General features: G+C 46.9%; 1 protein-coding gene across 1 annotated transcript; it reads right to left on the reverse strand.

Annotated features, from left to right (window-relative positions):
* Positions 1–11459: 11459 nt before the first annotated feature.
* LOC142814778 (uncharacterized) lies at positions 11460–16792 on the reverse strand. Its single transcript, XM_075894049.1, has 3 exons — positions 16449–16792; positions 14908–15001; positions 11460–13984 (listed from the first exon to the last, which is right to left on the reverse strand). The coding sequence occupies exons 1-3, from the start codon at positions 16599–16601 to the stop codon at positions 13041–13043; spliced, it is 1191 nt and encodes a 396-aa protein (XP_075750164.1). The 5' UTR covers positions 16602–16792; the 3' UTR covers positions 11460–13040.
* Positions 16793–20228: the final 3436 nt, after the last annotated feature.

Here is a 20228-nt window from a genome sequence, read left to right on the forward strand (position 1 = left end):
GTTTTACCGAATAATTTGAGCGTCCCAATCACTTCAATAGAAGGAGTTTCAATTACATATATGATTTATGTTTCAGGTCTCCTTGGATGCTTTCAAAGACGTCTACGCGATGGATGGAAATATTGTGACACTTCGCGTGATGCATGGCATACGGGAGGCCCACCGCAATCCCAATAACTTTGAGAAGATGCGCGTTTCCTACACCTACCGATTGTTTGGTCCACAAGTGACCCGTGGTCTGCGCTTCTATCAACAAGATGTCGATCCATCAAGACGCAACTGCATACAGGCGACTTTGCGGTTCTTTGAGTAAGTGTGTCCGATATCTTAATTGTGTTGGTCTCAGCAGCAATGCTTAGGATATGTTTGGAAAGTCAGGTAAAAGGAAATATTTGTTTGCACAGCTGGGTACTTGAACAAGCAATATACACTAGAGTGAGTGTACCGTTCTGAGTGTGTATATACATCAGAGTCACCTGAAACGGCATATTGCAGGACACTTCGAACATGCTGCAAGAGAAGCTTCGAAACCACATAAAACGTTCCTATAAGTTTTTATAACATGTTACTGAAATTTCAAGCTCACAAATATAAAGCAAAATTTTCTCTACGCAGATTATATCATGTGACATTTACTGCGTTTCTTCACGTCCAAACTCACAGCGTTTCTTGCAAACTTAGTAGTAAATTTTGTAACGTTACATGTGCTAAGTTGTACTAGAGCAGTGTACCTCTGTCCAGAAACAAAACAGCATAATTATATCGCAGTAATTTTGCAACATCTTTATGAACCTGAAATAATGAGGCACGAATCCCCACGATAACATGCAGTGTCATGAGCATTGCTCGTTCCTGCTAAAAATATCTTGCACACGGGCATAAAGTAGCGCTCTTCTTACTTTCTTTTCTTTTATGCAGGTTGATAAACAGCATCATCACCATCATGTCCCCTCGATACGCCAGAGTAGCGCTGCGGTTGAACTCGAGTGCGGTCGACTGCCTCTACACCTTTCTTGCTTACTTGGCAGAATGGGAGTCGCACGCAAAAGGCAAGCGGGGCTTCCTGAGTCAGTCCACAGCAGCAGGGTTTCGAGTAACCATCAAAAGCACCTTGCTATTGCTGAAATATCTGACGACGGAAGCAGGTTATGCCTACCTAATGACAACCCGGCTGAACCAAGACCCCCTGGAGAACACTTTTGGTATAATGCGGCAGTGCAGCGGGAATAACGATCATCCTACACCGCAGCAGTTCGTCGACACAATGTCATGCATCAGCTTTTGCAACCTTGTGCGCTCGCCGGACAAGAGCAATGTGGCTCCTGACACACTTGACTCTCTTTTGTCCCCTGGACTGTTCCCGCCCCCGTCACCGCCACCACAGAACCCAGGCTTCACTCATGCACTAAATGAAATTCAGTTTAAAAGCAAGGAAAATGATATGTACGACGATGTGATGCCACATGAGAGTGACCATGAAGGATACGTGTCCATCAGAAGTGACCGCAGACTGGTCCATTACATTAGCGGGTTTGTTGCGAGGAAATGCATCATGCCGTTGCACTGTTCTGCTTGCGAAAACGACTTGTTGACTTCGCGAGAATCTGAAAGCGCTATCGCGCAGTTCACCCAACAGTGTGATTACGGGGGCCTTTTATTCCCATCTTCGACCTTGGTGAACTTCGTTGGATTTCTTGAGGACACATTCACCGATTGTTTTAGCACCCGCCGCGTGCACCAAGGCAGCATCATGGATCTCATAGAGCTTCTAAAGGTGAACAAAGTGAAACTGATTGGATGCGAGGAGCACCGTGAACATGTCACTCAGTGAGTGGTGGGGTTTTATGTGCTGACAAGGCTGAGATTCTTCATAAAAGCCTTGAACCGTGCACAACCTTATAGGTGGAAGTCTGCTCAACAAAGAAAACTGAACAGGTGCTCGTAAGCTAGGAGCCAGCGTCGTTTATAAATAAAGCAGTGGGCATAAAAAATGGAATTGTTAGAAATGCACGTGCCCTTTTGTGAATTAGTGAAAGAAGACGTCGACTTGACAGAGAGACTCACGTGCAGTTTGGCCTGTGTGGCGTGTGTTTTATCATGTGTTAGTAAGCTATTCTTCTTATTATTACACGAGCTCGGAAACAACACAACGAGAGTTCGGTTTCGATGTGCATTGTGAGTCCTCATGCAGTGCGTGTTTTATATTTTGCAAGCCGCATTTCGTTAAAAGAACAGCCGTGAAGTTAGAAGCTGATGCTGAGTTGCATGAACTTCTCTTTTCAGTCACACATGTTGACAACTGTTGTGACGAACCATTACTTAAGAAAACTTTCTTGATATGTTATGATTCTGCAGCAAACTATCCGAACTGGTCAGACAAAGTTAGTTTTTTTCTCTAATTTCTTTTTTACATATATGACTGCACAAGATCCAGAAAAACTCTGTTCAGCGTTGTTTGCTGGTTTCCAACCGTTCTACATACTGTGGACATTTAGAATAGCCATCCTCTTCACCTGTACATTATCATCATTGTCATGTGTGGCTCATGCATCCTCATCGTGGTCGTCTAGCATCATCATCTTGGTTCGTTCATCGTAGCTGTCGGCTGCCGGTTCCTCGGGCCTAATGAAGATCTTCCAATATTAAGACAATCGAGACTAAGAACTGCTTCGAACGAATACGGTTTATTAGAAGAAGCGAAGTAGCGCGCGCTCGCTCCAGGCAGCAGTCTTCTTTCTTCTTCTTCCTGCGTTTGATGATGATATTTTATAGGCTCCCGCCCGCCCAAGTTGAAATGTGATAAGCTCTCGCGGGCTATTTGAAACAACCTTCCATAGGGTATATGTGGTTCACCGATCTTCTTAGAAGCTCTTTTTTGCCTGTGCGAAGGAGACAAGCTCTTGTTATTTCGTCTCGCCTAGGGTAGATTTTTTCAATCCGGCACATTTTCCAAAATGTTCTTGGAGCCTTGTCCTCAACCAACACGACGTCACCCTGTAAGAGTGGTTTTGCTTGCCGCGTCTTGGCTTTGACCGTAGCTCATATTTCCTTGATGTATTCTTGATGCCATCTTTTCCACCAAGCGCGCACGAGTTTGCATTTGCGTCGCCATGCGTCTTCAATGTCACCATTGTACAGTCTTGTTTGTCCGTCTTGAAGCTGTCGCCGTCCACCTATGATGTCTGCCGGCGTTAGTGGCATTGGCTCGTCAGGTTCTCCATATACGTAAGTCAATGGTCGATTGCTGAGTGTTCCTTCAACTTCTGCTACAATAGTGCGTAGCTCCTCTATCGAAGCTGTGCTTTTCGATATCATTTTTCGCATCGACTTCTTCAAGCTTCTTATGAGGCGCTCGTAAAATCCTCCCCACTATGGCGCGCACTCGGCTATCATTTTCCACTGAATTGCAGTAATTCACTGCAGTTCACTGCAGGCCACTTTAGTAATTCTTTAGGACCTCGTTTTTAATTGTTTCGAGCATTCTGTTGATTTCCTTTCCAGCTTTTATAAATGTTTTGGCGTTGTCCAAGTAGATTACTGCTGGCATTCCCCGTCGAGCTGTAAATCGTCGGAATGCTTGTAGAAAACTTGACGATGACAAATCGTTGGTAACTTCCAAGTGTACTCCTCTTGCTACCACGCAGGTGAATATCAGTGCATATTTCTTCACAATCTGGTAATTGTCCTTTGCGTAAAGAGATCCTGTGAAGTCAACTCCCGTAACTTTGAATGGCTCTGCTTCAGTGACTCTGTCTGCCGGAAGTGGAGGTATGTCTTGAGTCTCCGGTCTGGAGTTATGCCTCTTGCAGACAACACATTTATTTAGAACCCTTTTCACTGCTTGTCTACCCTGCAATATCCAGAACTTAGTTCGAAGTTGCGCTAGCGTCACTTGAACTCCTCCGTGTGATACCATTTTCTGCACATGACGTATTAGCAGTTCCGTGAAGTGCTCATCCTTTGGAATTACTATTACGTGTTTTTTGAATTCTTGGCTACACTGCAATTGTCCTTTCTGTTTGGTGATTCCTTCGTGTCCATTAAATTCAAATGATTGGGTGTTTGAATAGGCCTCACCCTTTGTTTGCCTCAGCGATATTTGGGTCTGTCTTATCCAGTATTTCTCTGCATTTGTTACCTCTTTTCCTGTCAACTACCTGCTGTGTTGGGGGCTGGCTGGTCCCGACGAAGCACAAGAAGAAGACGGCCGACGGAGACGTACGCGGCCGGCGGGACACCGACCAGCCCGAACACGCGGGTTGGTGCGAAACGCCGAAGGAAAGAACAACAACCGCACTCCACGGTTACCCAACACACACTCTCTTTCTTTTACAGTCGCCTTGAAATCCTAGATGCCAGAGCAACGCCCCCTGGCATCCTCACATGTCAATTCGAAACTGAAAACCCTGAACACAACAATCATCCCCTCCTCAAAAAAAGCACATCTATACACTGTTTATATTTATACATGCTCGATACCGACATATTTTACAAGGTATGTACATTAGAACACATGAAAATTCAGAGCACGGCACACCGAACTCACACACTACAAGTCCTGAAAATGCACTGACAAACAAGAAAAAATGTACACAACTGTTCGGAACAAGAGTTCTACATCACGTAGTCTTCGAACCGACGCGGCTTCTGCCGCTTCCGCTTAGGGCGGGCCCTTTTGGGTGCAGAATCAGGTGTCTCTGCACCTTGGTCACTTCTGCTCTGATGTGACACCTCAAGAGCAGTGGAAGATTGTGAAGGCTCTGAACGAGCGTTAAAATTTGCGGTCTCATCAGAGCTCGCAGCATGAACTTCGGAAGAATTTTGCGGACTGGAGTCCGGTTCAACGGTCTCAGCCGAATTTGAAGGTTCGAAGTGAACCGTATGACTTGGCGTACTTGAACCAGCGACACCGACTGGTAACTCCTCCCCCATTGAAGAAATGCCTGTACATGGAGGCAACATGTAATAATCTGATGCAGAGTTGAAAGGCACGGACGGAACGCGATGGGGAAGACTTTTAGGTGTTGAAGGCGAATACGTATGAAAAATAACAAGGCGCGAAGCATTCCACATGTTACCATCACTTAAGCGAAAAGAAGTGGGGCTAACCTGGCCCAAGACTTCGTAAGGACCCCGATACTTCGGGCGCTTGCCTGGCACACGAACCTTGATTAGATCACCAGTGCAAACTTTGAACTGCTTTGCACCTCGACGGGTGTCGACATACTTTTTCCTTGCTTGTTGACGAGAAAAAACCCTGGTACGGATTTGATCAGGAGAAGACACTGCTATGTTACGAGGCAAAGATACTATGTCGAGAGCAACTCGCGGTTGCCTACCATGGAGAAGTTAAGCAGGAGACACTCCAGTGGTGCCTTGTGGTGTGAACCTGTACGAAGCTAAACATTCAGTCAAGACTTGCTTGAGGGGACGGTGCTCTAATTGGGCGATCTGGATATGTTCCTTCAGAACGCGATTAAAGCGCTCGATTTGGCCATTTGATTGGGGATAGAAAACTGATGACCTCAAGTGCTGAATTCCTCGTTGTGAAAGGAAAGCCTCGAAATGTTGGGGTTGAAACTGTGGACCATTGTCCGTAACTATGGCATCAGGAAAACCTTCCCGGCTGAAGATTGAAGACAGAAACTCAATGATGACCTCAGAAGTAACCGTATGTGTGAAACAAATTTCTGGCCATTTGGAATGGTAGTCGACGAGAGAAACAATGAACCGGGCATTTTGCGGAACATTATGCAAAGGACCGATGATGTCCATGCCGAGTTTCTGCCAAGGCCGATCAGGCCACTGGACTGGCTGCAATGGAGAAAATGCAGGTTTGGCAGACTTGTCAGCTGCCTGACATATATGGCAGTTGTAAACTGCATGCTCGACCTGCTTGTCTAAGGCTGGCCACCAGTACCTGTCTCGGAGATTCTGTTTGGTGCGGACAATGCCTGGATGGGCCTCATGGGCAAGCTGTATTAGCTTGTTACGGAAAGAAGCAGGGGGAACCACGCGTTCATCGCGGAAAAGCAAGTCCTCGACACAATACAGTTCCTGTCGGGCTGCGAAGTAAGGCAAGAATTCAGAAGCAAGAGCACATTTGGAAGGCCATCCTTCACGTAAATATTTGAGAACTTGAGACAAAGCGGAATCTGCAGCTGTAGCTGCCTGAAGCTCAGCTTTAGTAATGCAGGAAGTAACTAATGAAACAACTTCCTCATCCCGCTCTTCAGTAACTCGTATCTGAAGAGAAAGGCGCGACAGTGCATGAGCAACCACGTTATTACAACCTTTGCAATATTGAACACTGAAATTATAATACATAAGTTTGGCACACCAACGGGAAAGGCGAATGGGGCGGCGGCCTTTGGATCCTGCAGAAAGAAGAGCAACTATTGCTTGATGATCTCTACGTAATGTGAAGTGCCGGCCCCACAAGTAAACATGCCATTTCTCACAGGCAAAAAGACACGCGAGAGCTTCACGCTCTCCTACTGAATATCTGCGTTCAGCAGGGGTCAATGTACGAGATGCAAAAGCGATAGTGATCAGTTGATCACCTCTGAGTTGTTGCAACACTGCTCCCAGTCCAACATCAGACGCATCCGTCGGGATGACGATGGGAAGCTTCTCACGGAAAATAATAACAGCTGGCTTTGAGGCCAGTATTGACTTAACTCGAATGAAGCTCTGCTCAGCTTCAGCTGACCAGTTAAAAGGCTGTGCTTGACGAAGTAGAGTACGCAGTGGTTCAACAACATCAGCATATTGAGGAACAAACTTTGCATAATAACCAACAAGACCTAAAAAATATTGCAAGGTTTTGGCATCAATAGGCCGTGGGGCATTAACAATGGCCTGAACTTTAGATTCAACAGGTGTCAAGCCGCTGGAACTGACATTATGTCCTAGAAATTGTAACTCATTCACAGAAAAAAATGCACTTGTTATTAAGTTTCATACCACATTCACTGATGCGGTTGAGAACAGTATGCAAGTTAGCATCGTGCTCTTCGCGAGTACGTCCCCACACCAAAATGTCATCCAAGTAACAAAGAGCGCCATTACAACCCTTAAGAATATTTGACATCATTTTCTGAACACTGCAGGGGCAGATGCAAGCCCGAAACACACGCGGCGAAACCGAAACAAGCCTTCGTGCGATACAAATGTGGTCAAGTCTCTACTGCACTCAGAAAGTTCAACTTGGTGATAAGCGGACGCGAGGTTCAGCTTGGAGAAACATACCGCTCCGGAGAGCTGATTAAGCAGTTCTTCAATGTGAGGAAGCAGAAACCCGTCTACGACAATCGCCTTGTTTAGTTCTCGTAAGTCGACGCATAGTCGAAGGGATCCATCTTTTTTCTTGATGACGACCAGTGGAGAAACCCAGTCAGAAGCAGAGACAGGCTCGATGATTCCGCTGGCTTGAAAGCGAGACAGTTCCGCAGAGACTTGCTCACGGAGAAGAAGAGGAATGCGGCGCAGCTTGGCACGCACAGGGCACACACCTGGTCGACGCATCACTTTATGCACAAAACCGCGCACACAGCCCAGTTCACGGGTGAACAGGTGGTGGAATTCAGAAGGCGCGTTGGCCGGAAGATCATCTTGGACGTCGACTTGAGCACACGTGATAGACGCACCGACGATGTTGATGGACAAAGCCCTGATAGCATCACGTCCCAAAAGCGAGCTGCCATTGGCAGTTACATAAAAAGTAATGGAAGCAGTGCGACTGCGATAGGAGACCTGAGCAGTAAAATGACCTAAATTATCAATCGTTTCCTTGGAATATGTTTGTACAACGGCGTGTGAAGGCGAAAGCCGAATGTTGGAAAAATGACTATGAAAATCAGCGGCACTGATTAAAGAGACTGAGGCACCAGTGTCCACGAGAAATGACAAGGGCACATGGCCCACTGAAACTATGATGCTGGGCTCGGACGTAGTGTGGAGGCCATCCACATTCAAAACAGTGACCGTATTGGTTTGTGCAGTGCTCTAAGGAGCGGACGAAGAAACTGGTTCAGGAAGATTTGCTGGACGAGAATTGCATACGGACTGAAAATGTCCGATTTTTCCGCACGCAAGACAAGTGCGGTTTCTCGCGGGACACTGCGCAAAATTGGCTAAATGCCGAGCCGATCAACAACGAAAGCAATGCGCGGTTGCGCTTGGAGAAGAAAATTGCGAACGCGAGTTAGGAGCTCGGTGCTGTTCCTGAAAACCAGAATTTGGCAGAATGGGGTCGCCATAGTGTCGGCTTCCTCGCCCCCGTGACGCAGAGGGGCCGCCATGTTGGCCGCCGCGCCGAGACGAAGATGAAGGGCCGCCATGTTGACGCGTCCCGTGAAACGAAGAGCCGCCGCCTTGGCCCCCCGCAGCAGAAAGTTGCTGCACTGAATGCGGAGCGAATTGCTCCAACTGGAAGCGAAGAAGCTCATCCTTTCGCGCAATCGAGAGGGCTTCGGATAATGAAATCGAGGAGCCCTTTAAGCATGCGGCAGCGGACGTTTTGCGAGGCTACCCCGGTGAAAAGCTGATGGCGGATTATATCGTCCTCGAGCGTGCCGAAGCCGCACGACGCGGCGAGCGTTCGAAGAGAAGTAATGAACTCGGCGACTGGCTCACCAGGCAAATGTCGCCTTTCTTGGAATTTTACGCGTGCGAGATAATCGCACGAGACATCTTTCAAATGCTCATCGAAAAGAGCAACAGCATTCTTGAAGGCATCGCCCGACGCTGGCGTCGGCGACGCGTTGGTTGCTTCCAAAGTATCGAAGAGCTTTAACCCGGCAGGGCCCAACGCGTTGAGCAGCAGGGCCTTGCGACGCTAGGGCTTGCTGGCGTCCTCCCCGGCCGCGTCTGCGTAGGCCTGAAACACCAATTTCCAGTCCGCCCACGGAAGTGGCGGGTGTCCGGGCGAATGAAGAAATAGGGGAGGTGGAATAGGAGACGCCATTTCAAGCAAGAAGAATGGAGAGGTGCTGACGAGAAGAAAATGCTGCCAGTACACTGTTTGAAGAAGACAGAGGCGGCGTAGCTGAATGAAGAAGGAATGAAGCGACGCAGCACGCAGGAGCCACCTTGCTAGGAACAAAGAGCGTCTAGGGTTATCAGAGTAGGTCCGTTAGAAGCACGAAACAGACGAATACGGAAAACGAAATGGGTTCTTACAGGTCCTCGTCGCCATTGCTGTGTTGGGGGCTGGCTGGTCCCGACGAAGCAGAAGAAGAAGACGGCCGACGGAGACGTACGCGGCCGGCGGGACGCCGACCAGCCCGAACATGCGGGTTGGCGCGAAACGCAAAAGGAAAGAACAACCATCACACTCCACGGTTACCCAACACACACTCTCTTTATTTTACAGTCGCCTTGAAATCCTAGATTAAGGTCCCTAGATGAAACAAGTTTCCAAGGTAGCGACACCTTTCCCTTTCCTCTTCGCCTATGTTCCTGAAGCGCCCCCTAGAAGGTTTAAAACTTTCATCCAAAAGCGAATGTTTGGGTTCCGTTGCTACTGTGAATAGATGTAAATGAAACAAAATGGAACGAAATAAGACGTAGAATAAACAGTTACCTTTATGAACATAAACGGCACAACACAAGAGCAAGCGGGATGTGCGTTACTCAACCGGCAACGTTGTGCAGTTCTATACTTTACACCACTAGCCATGGCGTCTCGCGTAGTACATTTAAGTTCCACGGCCACGGCATTTCGTCCAGTTCTAACTAGTCCACTTCTCCGATTGTGTTTTGTTCGTGCTGTGACACAGTTAACGTGCTTCTTGCTGGATCCTGTAAGTGGCCACAGGGCGTGACGTTGTGACGATTGATTACAACCGGCTTGTGCACTCGCAAGAAAAAAAAAACTATGACCAGACTGGTACGAACACTCGTGCAGCAGCACTGCGATGACGTTTTTTTTAAATGTGCCCATTTGGACAATCGTGATGCCAAGTGATTCTGATGCGGTGCTGGGAACTTCCTGAAAAGTGAGAGTTCTACTGGTGAGGTGTCTCGAAGCAGCGCGTTTCGGCTCAAGCGGGAACTGGTCAAGAGTGAAATGTTTCTGAAGGTGCGTTGATTACAACCTACAGCTGCTCTGTATACGTGCACACCCACATGTATTTGTATCAACTGGCATGCACTAGACCCGCATTAGACGTGCGTTTGGCGTTTCAATAAAAACCGACAAGTGAACTCGCTTCGCAGGTCCGCGTCGACATACGTTGACGGAGTTGCACGAAAGCATTCGCGTGAAATGGTTCATAGTTGCACTTCATGGTGCGCTTCGTCTCGGAAAGCACGAGGTAAGTTAAAGAGAGCGAAACCATTTTTTGTTGTTTACGGCAACGCAGCATTGCTGAAAAACGCAGATGTTGCATTGAACGAGCATGGTGAAACAATCTTGGTCGACTTAGCGCACACCGAAACGCTCCTCCTCTTCAGTTTATGTTCTGGCTACGATTTGTTCTTTGGTCATGGCGAGAATCCAGCTGGAGCCATATGCGCATGCGTACTCGTTTTGAACCTTTTGCATAATAATAAATAACACCACCAGCCATTTGCAAGATCACGTGCAAGTAATGTACCAATTACAGACGCGGATGGCAGAGAAAAAGAGGAGTAATCGAGAGAGTGAGGAGGGCGGCTCGAGAACAATGAGTGACGCTACCTTGTTTCATCTAGGGACCTTATCCTAGATTAGGGTGCCTTGATGCCCGCGCGCTCCGCTGAGGGTGAGGACAGCCGCGTCGTCTGCTACGACGGCCGCCATTACGGCTCCTGCCGTAGTGGGGCAGCATGCGAAGCGCATTACCGCTTGCGGTGCTCGCGTATGGTAGGAAAGAAGTACTCGTTGGCGAGCTTTTTTTTTTTTGGTGCAACTTGGACACCTCTTAGTGCTGTTGTTGCCTAATTGTTAAATGGAACAACGCACGTCATACAAACTGGTGGCCTGTGCTTGTACAATGCGCCAGGGGCTGACATAGACTGAATGAAATGAGCCACGAACTCCCACACCAGAAAGATTCGCGTTAAACCGTTGTCGTCGTTAAGACGGAGGGGCGCATGAACTTTTATTACTACGCTTGCTGAAAGGAATGCAATATTTGGGTCTTTGTGAATCAGCCGAATAGCAAAGGCAGGAATCGCTGTACTTTATATACTTGCGTGTGTGTGTATATATAACACACACACACACACACACACACACACGCACACGCACACACACACACACACACATTATCTGACATTCGGTAGCACCTTCCCCTGCCTCACCATTTCATGCACTGTGCAGGCAGCATACCCGAGAGTAACATGCTTTACCAGTGTACCTTTATGAAACGACACCCACGATTTCAGTGAACAGGCCATTTATTTGTGCGCCTTAATGCTGCGTTGTCCCACTAGTGAAAATCAAAGTCAGATACAAGACAAACCAAATGCAGTACGAAATGAAATGTTTAAAAATAAAAAATGCAAGAGTCAAAAGCGTGCCCACGTGAGCCGAAACCTTTTAAGCATACAGCTTATCTTGGCGTGTCCATTTCTCATGAGAGGTTGACGCCGGCACATGTTTTGCTTGCATGTCCATTGCAACTCCCGACTGGAACCTGCCGAAGGTGAATGCGCAGCCTTATTCTTGCGTACCTCTCTGTGAGCAGTCGGTATATACTGTCCTCGTGCTCCGCGCATACACACAAGCTGCGGCGGTGCACCTTGTTTAGGTATGCGGTGAGTGAACGAAGCGGCGACTTCATCGTGACTACTTTGTCCGTGCACCAAGAGTTTATGGCAGCAAAATGCTCCTCATAGTCTATCAAGGCTTTCATAACTCCCTTGCTGGGGTAGATGAGGTTGCCTCCATCTGAAACGTACTCTTTCAGTGCTGTCAGCGAAGCATGCTCGTCGTTGGCAGTTCCAAGGAGAGCATCTTTGCATTTTGCGCACTTCACAGATGTCAAAATTCCCTTCAAAATAAATCCTCCTAGGTAAAAGAGAATACTGCATTCTGTGGACGACAATCCTTCGATGAACAAAATCTCTGAATCATCGATTTCTTGAGCTTCCTTCTCGACGCAGGCTTCCTTCCCCTGGGATAGCAGGTCCACCAGGTACTCCCTGTCATCAAGCTCGTAGCTGGTCGTCCTCGGTGTATGCAAAAATTGGCTTACGCTCACCAGTCTCAGAGCGCACTTGAGATCGTAGGCATTGGGAACCGGCTTCATAAGCCGCACCACAGAAAAGAGGTTCTCTAAGCAGTCCTGCAGGAGCCTGCTCGTAAGAAAAAACTCATAGCCTTCGTCTCCTAAAAGAACGTCTTGGAGGCGAAGTACAACTGTAGTTGATATGAGTACACCTGCTTGCGACGGTTTCCAATGGAATGTGGCACCCATTTTCATAGTTCTGATGGTTTCTATTGCTGTGTGTAATGTATCTAGGGCTTCGGAGTACTTAGCCCTACTTCTCCGACTCAGGGCCAGTGTTGGATGCCGCGAAGACATCAGTGCATACCATTTTGAAATCAGCTCCATGAACCAAGCTGTTGTTTCTGCTTCCTGTTTAAGAACTCCTTCCTTTATAAGGAATCTGATAGCTGGGGGAGCTTCCCGAAAAAGTTGTACAGCGACACCAACCTTCATTTTGGTGAAGTGGCCTGCGCTGGTGTGCATTTCGGATAAGTTTGGGGCTACCTTCAGTTCTCTTTTAGAATCTTCTTCGAGCACAGCCTGAACATATTCCAAGTTGACTTGTGAAGAAGGCAGGCCATGTTTGGCAACTGTGGCCTCACTCAACGTGAAAACTTCTGAGCTCAAGAGCTGGCCTCTGAGGTTCTTCAAGACGTGAGCCGGATCAGCAATGAAAAAAAGTTCCTTCCCGTCCATGCACGGATGAGGTATGGAGCACACCGTGGAAGAATCTCTGTGACTGGAAAAGGCGAATTTCCTCCACATTGCGCGGTTTGCCGAGCCCATGTCACATGTGATTGCGTGAACTCTCAGATATATTTGACTGCACAGCTGTACTAGTTACAACACATAGTTTTTCAGCAAGCCGCCATCGATGTTTTTTCCGGTAAATTCATATGCAATCACCTGCTTCCATCGCTTGTTAAGTCCGCCCAACATAAATACCAGAGCATGAACCGCAGGCTCTTCAGGCTTCGGAGGAAGAGTTATTCCTCCGAGAAGTGCGTCTTCAGCCCGATCTAGCTCAAACCCCGGCACTATCTCCATTTCATCCAAAAAAAGGACGCAGTCCTTTTCTACATCCTCCATGGTCTCGGCTTTGCATTTCATAACGTCTATCACTTCGTGAAGAACGCCTGGGAGAAACTTCAAATTTTGAATCCTCCGTGCGAGCGTTCTTTTGGATGGGAGAGGATATCCCATTTTTCTCAAAGTTTCATATCCGGTTGTTCCACAAGCAAACTTAATTTGAAGGCCTTGCTTGACAGTGTGCGGAGACCAAGAGTTCCCCAAGCTGCTGCTCCTTGAGAGAGCGCGTACTTGATCGTCGTTGAGAAATTTCATATTTTGCGAAATATTTGTTGCCTCAGTCTCGAGTTTTTGCACTTTTTTCTTGAGACCACTAATGGTGTTCTTGGCTGTGTCATGATGTTGCTGAAGTTCAGAGTACTTTCTTGTAAGGTCAGCAAGCTTCTTCTTCAGTTCTGCTGATTCTGCAGTAGAATTTGATGTCTCACCAGCCGCTGCATTAACTTCTCTTGAATCTGCATCACTAGTGTTCGCTGACAGTTCAACAACGGCGTCGTCAACTTCCATGGTGTCGTGCCCATAACACGATGTTCCTTGCCGTGTAGATTCAGGAACGGCGTGGTTTTGTGGGGTCTCTAGGGTAGTTTTAACTGCAGCTGGATATTGACGCAGACCAGGAGGAGATTTGTTGGTCTCGTTGCTGGAGGGTGCAGGCACAGTTCTTTCTTTTGGTGGCTTTCGTTCCTTAGGCAGTGCTGCAAGCAGAAATGTATGTATTCATGAACATATTCAAGCAATGCCAGTTCATGTCTAGCTTGTTAATTTTACAAATGTAACACATGCAGCAGATACCGGCTTAGTTATTGACGTGAGGAAGACACTTGTCCTTCCCCCGCCCTTTCCACAAGGGATAGGGGAAGGTCTTAAAATACCATAATTAAATTGTGCTCAAAATTTCTCCCCACAATAAATGGCTCTAATTCAAATTGGAGCTTCATATGCCAGAGCTACACGTGTGCGCCGTTGTGGAGGGCTCAACTGACATTCGCTCCCTATGCAGTTTATTGATTATTTGATTGTAGGGCTTAACACGCCAACGCAACGCAGGTAATGAGGCGCACTGTAGTGGGGGCTCGTGCATCGTGGATCTCGTATACATAATGGTTTCCGTTTTCCCCCTTTGTAAATAACATAGCCACTGCACCTGACATCCTAGCAGTACACGACCGTGTGCTAAGTAGCGGAAAACTGTTGTGCAGTGGGTCATGCCTGTAAACACTGAAATCCAGACGTATATACAGTCATGGCCAAAAAATGCAAACAAGAAATATAAACCACAACACTCAAGTATCGCAATTTTTTTTTACATGCAAGTCAAAGTGATGCAACGTAATCACAAAAACAAAGTTGGGAAATGTAGCTTTCCAAACGCACTAATAGCGTGCCATTATTTGACCGTCTAATATTAGCAGTATTTTTCGATTTTGCGTGGTCTGGTTCACATTTTTGTGTTCGCACTTCCTAGCTTTGTCCGTGACTGCATTTCCAGAATTTATGCACTAATGTGGACGCAGCATATGAGGACCTATTTGGTGTTAGCTTCGTAGAAATCCCAGGTACATAGAGTACTTGCAACTGGTGCTGCTTTATGTAATGCAAGAAAAAAGTTCAATCTTACGTTTGAATGTGAACAAAGTTGGGACGGCATTTGGTTTCAACTTCTTCCAGCCATCCGCACGATGTTGCTCATAGTTGTTCTCTTCAAAGTGAGCCTGCAAATAAAACCAGAATTGGAAATTAACACACTGGCAGAAGAAAAACGAATGTCTGTCACTGTCAATAAACAAGATTTCATGTATGCATTCAGTATGATTCGCAGCAGGAACTAGCAGCAACTTTGAAGCACAAAAAGAAGGAAACTAATTGAGCTCACGCGCGCTTTCACGTAAGCCACTTCAGTGAGCGCGATCATAGACCCAGCCTGCTGTTATAATAACCCTTTCAATTTTCGCACTGAAAATCTGTAAGGATTCCTGAATTCATGTGAATAAAATATTAGTCTATTGTGCCGACAAAGGACCAGGTCTGATTTTATAGCGAGCGTTACAGATTTCGTTCTATCGAAAGCTTTGTACCTAAGCCTCCAAGTTCCCAATGCAATCGAATTTATTTGTCAGGTAAAAATGACAACACTCCGTAACAGCGCTTGTTTTGTTCGTCACTGAAGTGTTCCTGATTCCCAAGTATACATACGACGATACACACAAGACGGGCAGAAGTCCGGCCTCGTAATATTACGAGTTTTTCGCAGGAACAGCATGTTTATGTTCAAACGGCTTGATTTCACAAGAGGCGTTCAAATTTCGACCGATCAGTGCCAACGCGTGCACGAATAAACATGGGCAGGCCTCGTAAGCGTTGTGAAATCCCCCTACCACGCACCCGAGCCTATGTTAATTCCCTGCGAGGCTATATGCGCGCATTTCACGTCCAATTTCCTCTTATGTGAATTACGTGAACTCTACGTGCCGTACTCTTGAAGTTCGGCAGCAGTCAGGCGCCGTCAGATTTCCGTACTCGCTCGCCGGCACGCGGCCTGAACTCACTCCCCGTTTTCTGCCCTTGCATATAATTTTCTCCCTCCTCCACTTTCTAAATTCTCATCTGTTTAACTACACCTCCTGCATCCCCATCTCTTGCCTACTTTTCGTTCAGCTCAACTCCGCCAGCACCCGGTCGACGCGTACGCTGTCGGGGCGAGTTGGCGAGCGAGTACGGCAATTTCACGAAGTCTGTCTTCGGGCTGCGAGGCGGACGGTCACGACAGCGGCAGCCGGTCTCGCGAGCAAAATAGCTGCGAAGCGCAGTGCACGAAATTAACAGCCTCGGGTAGGGGGTGGGAACGATTTCACAACGCTGCTGCCAAGGTAACACTTTCCCGTGCAAGGGCACTGAAACTAGTCGCAATTCCTATGAATGTAGTAGCACACTCGAGGCCCTTGAACCAGCATGAAATGTTATCGACACGGGGGCTTCCGAAGCCCCCGTACTTGACGCATTTTCTTAAAGCGTGATCTTTTAACACGAGCACGCCGCACAGTACCCTGCACGACGTTTGGCTGTCCTGCGTTTACATTGCGCACCTAAATGAAAAACAACGGCGCCCTAAATAATGCTGACCAGTCAGAATACGACGCACTAAAAAAAATGTTTACTTACGCTGCATACGTGCGACGTATTAGTCGGTTGCCACTTGTCTCGTTTGATTTTAACGGTCCAAAGAAGCCTTCTTTTTGGGTCTCTTGGAAACCGGTACAACTTCCATCCGTTTCTCGAGTGATTCGAGCACTGCGGCACGCAGCAGCCGGGCATGGTGATGCGGAGATGGGTGCATAAAACTGTAAGGGAATGAACACTGCCCAACAACACCTCACACGCCAAGCACGAACTACCGGCCGGAGGCGCCAAAATGGCGGTCGCGCTGGCGCCGAAGCCGAGGCGGCGGCATCTGCCCTTGCAAAAGCTGACACCACTCTAAGCGGGGGCGCGCGCATCGAGGCACTCTATCCTAGATGCCAGAACGGCGCCCCCTGGCATCCTCACATGTCAATCCGAAACCGAAAACCCAGAACACAACACGGCCCTTTGTGATTTTCCTTTCTTGTGTTGTTTATGAATCTGAACACCCATGCTGTCACTCTTATAAGCTGTCCGTATGATGAATACCTTTCGATTTCCAAGATTGGCTCAGTTTCGGCTCTTCCCATGCATTGGTGACATTGTGTTTTATTCTGGTCTTCCACGTCTGTATTTGTGCCAATTATGCTAAGTTCTCTTCCAGTGATGTTATCCATTCGGGACCGTTCCACCATAACTTTGACGTTATCAATGCCTTTGCGCTTATTCCTCGTGTAAGTAGGTCAGCAGGGTTGTCGTCACTTTGAACGAATGACCAGCTTGCTTCAAGTGTTTTTTCTCTAATTTCTGCGATTCTGTTGGCAACAAACGAATCCCTTTTGCTTGTTCTCTTGATCCAGTGAAGCACAATCACCGAGTCCGTCCAGCAGTGTATTTCCTGAATTCTTTCGTTGAAGTGACCTTTGATGTAGTCACATATTCTTGATTCTACCACCGCTGCCATCAGTTCAAGTCGCGCCAATGTCAGCTCTTTAATTCGAGCTACGCGGCTTTTTGCTGTTACCAGCCTTGATTCTTTGCTTCCATCGTGGTATACGGCCATCAAGTATGCTGCCGCTCCGTATGCTAATGGGCTCGCGTCGGCAAATACATGCAGCTTGTATGCTTGTACTGGTTGATTCTTGCTTGCGTAGCATCGTGGGATTCCTAGAACTCGAAAGTCCTCCGCTTCAGACATAAGGTTCTTCCATTTGTCGCATTCATCTTTAGGGAGCTGGTCGTATCACGTAACGTTCGTTTTCCACAGTCTCTGTAGTCCTATTTACGCGCATACTGTGAATGGCGACAACAAACAGAGCGGGTCAAATATCTTCGCTGTGGTTTGTAACACAGCCCTTTTTGTCAAGTACGTTGTATTTGTTAATAAATTCCACTTTTCCATAGGGAAGCAAATCATGTCCGTTGAGTGTTTCCATATCAAGCCCAGAAGCATTGTAAATCCTCTAGATCGAATATCTATGTGAGAATCGTCCCTTTCGTTTTCATCAATTATTTTGTTTAATCGCTATTCATTGGATGTCTATTTTCTCAAATTCATCGCTGCCTCTCTGAACACTTGATTTGCCTCTTTGGACAACTTGACTGCTTCATCAAGCGATGCTGCTCCCAAAATGACATCATCACGTAGATCGCTTTCTGCAGTGTCCTTGTCGTATCTGGAAACTGGTCTTCCACTTGTTTCAAAAGGTGTTTAATTGTAGCTGCCAGTATAAACGTGCTTGGTGTTGTTACGAACGTTTGCACTTAATTCATTAACCTTTCTCAGCGTCATGCTTCCACCACAAAAATCTCATTGCATCTCTGTCCTCTTCATTTATAGAGATTTGTAGAAATGCATTTTCAACATCTCCAACTAATGCCACCTTTTCTTTTCGGAAATTAATTAGCAGCGATAGCATGTCCTCATTCAATTTGGGTCCTGCCTCTAGGTTCTGGTTTAAAGACATGCCTTTTCGAGAATGTGATGAGGCGTCAAACACTACTCGAACTTTTGTTGTGGCTCGGTCCTCTCTAATGATCGCATGATGTGGCATGTAGTAGCAAGGTGCATTTGGCTGTTCTGATGGCTCTTGGACCTCCTCTGCGACTGCTAATGTCATATACTCTGATATAGCTTTGTCGTAGCGATACAGCATGTCTTCATTTTTCTGCAGCCTTTTAGTCAGTTGCTGTAGTCTTTTTATTGCAATTTTCTTGTTTCTTTCCAAGTTTACGTCCTGTTTCCATGGTAACCTGACTTGATAGCGACCGTTTTGTTGTACAATCTTGCGCTCGAATTCTTCGACCACTCCTTTTCCGGTGTTATCCAAACTATTTCTTGTGATCTCTATTGACTCCAGGCTCCAGAACTTCTGTAGCTCTTGCTGGAGTTCTGTCTCCACAGCTTCGACCTTCAGAACCATGACTGCTTGATTATGTGTTAGTTTTGTCTTGCTTTGCTCTGACGGCCCTTGCAGTACCCATCTCAGTATAGTTTGTACAGCCATCAGCCTGTCCTCGATTCTTTGAGTTCTACCAGTAAACAATTCCCAATAATAGTCTGAGCCGATCAGTAGTTCTACAAAATCTGTTGCAGTCGCCTTGGTCCTGTGACCAGCCACTTGCATATTTAGCTGTTTCATTTTCTCGCTGAGTTTCTTAGTTGGAGTGGGTATACAACTGTGCGAGATGATGTTGACTTGTAACGCTTCAATCACTGTTGTCATGCTTGTTTCTCGTGATTCTACCGTCACTTGCACCACGTTCATTAGTTTGACCTTTTCGTCTCCTCCAAGTGAACCAATCGTCAGCCTTTCCTGTCGCAACACTTTCGCACCTATTTCTTTCGCTAATCCCGCTTCAATAAATGAACGTTGACTTCCGCTGTCTAATAACAAACGGCAATGTCGGCCACATGTTTCTCCTTCTACGCATGCTACAGCCGTCTGCAAAAGCACAAACTTATGCTTGATGTTTTCGGTTGCGTGTAGCGTAGACGTCGCCGCTTCGGCTTGCGCTGTCGAGATCAGTTCTGCCTTTGTTTTTTGCATCACCGTTCTACACACAGACGTGGCATGTCGTCCCTTGCATTGCTTGCATTTTACTCGTGCCTTGCAAATGCGTGCAGTGTGGTTTGGTCGCGTGCATCTGAATCATGCTCTATTTTCGGTAAGCATAGCTTTCTTTTCATCCATTGGAATGCTCGTACGACAGTTTTCGGTTGCGTGGGTTTTCTGCTTGCAGAATAAGCATATTCTATCCGCTGAGCTATAGAAGCTTGAACTTGTGCGCATCTGTCCACAGTTCTCTCTTGGTTTTGCAGTTATCCTCTCTTGTTCACGTTGTGTTTCTTCACGAAAACCGCTTGCTCTCTTAAGAATAACATAAGCCTGTCCAGCTTTTCCTCGCACGCTTTTCCCGTTGCGTTGTTTTGCTCGCCGTTTTCTGAAGCTGAGCTGTTTCTTCTGACTTGAACTGCACTGATAATTCTGGTGGAATCGCTCTTTTCAATACCGGTAACAACATCGGCGCATAGCTCTTGGTTTCCACTTTTAGTGATTTGAGTGCCAATATGTTAACTTGCACTCTCTGTACTAGCCTATTTAAGCCATCGGTATCTTGAACAGACCTCACTTTCTCCAAACTCAATAGCTCATTCATGTGCATTTCAATGGAATGTTCTCAATTGCCGAACGTTTTTTTGCAGTATTTTGATTGCGTCATCATAATTTTCCTCTGCCGAGTACTGAAGCCCTTATATATCAGCCGCCACTTTTCCGGTTAGTGATGCTAACAAGTAATTGAACTTCTGTCCCTTGCTCA

The sequence above is a fragment of the Rhipicephalus microplus genome, chromosome 4 (genome assembly GCF_043290135.1).
Source record: "Rhipicephalus microplus isolate Deutch F79 chromosome 4, USDA_Rmic, whole genome shotgun sequence".
NCBI lineage: Eukaryota > Metazoa > Arthropoda > Arachnida > Ixodida > Ixodidae > Rhipicephalus > Rhipicephalus microplus.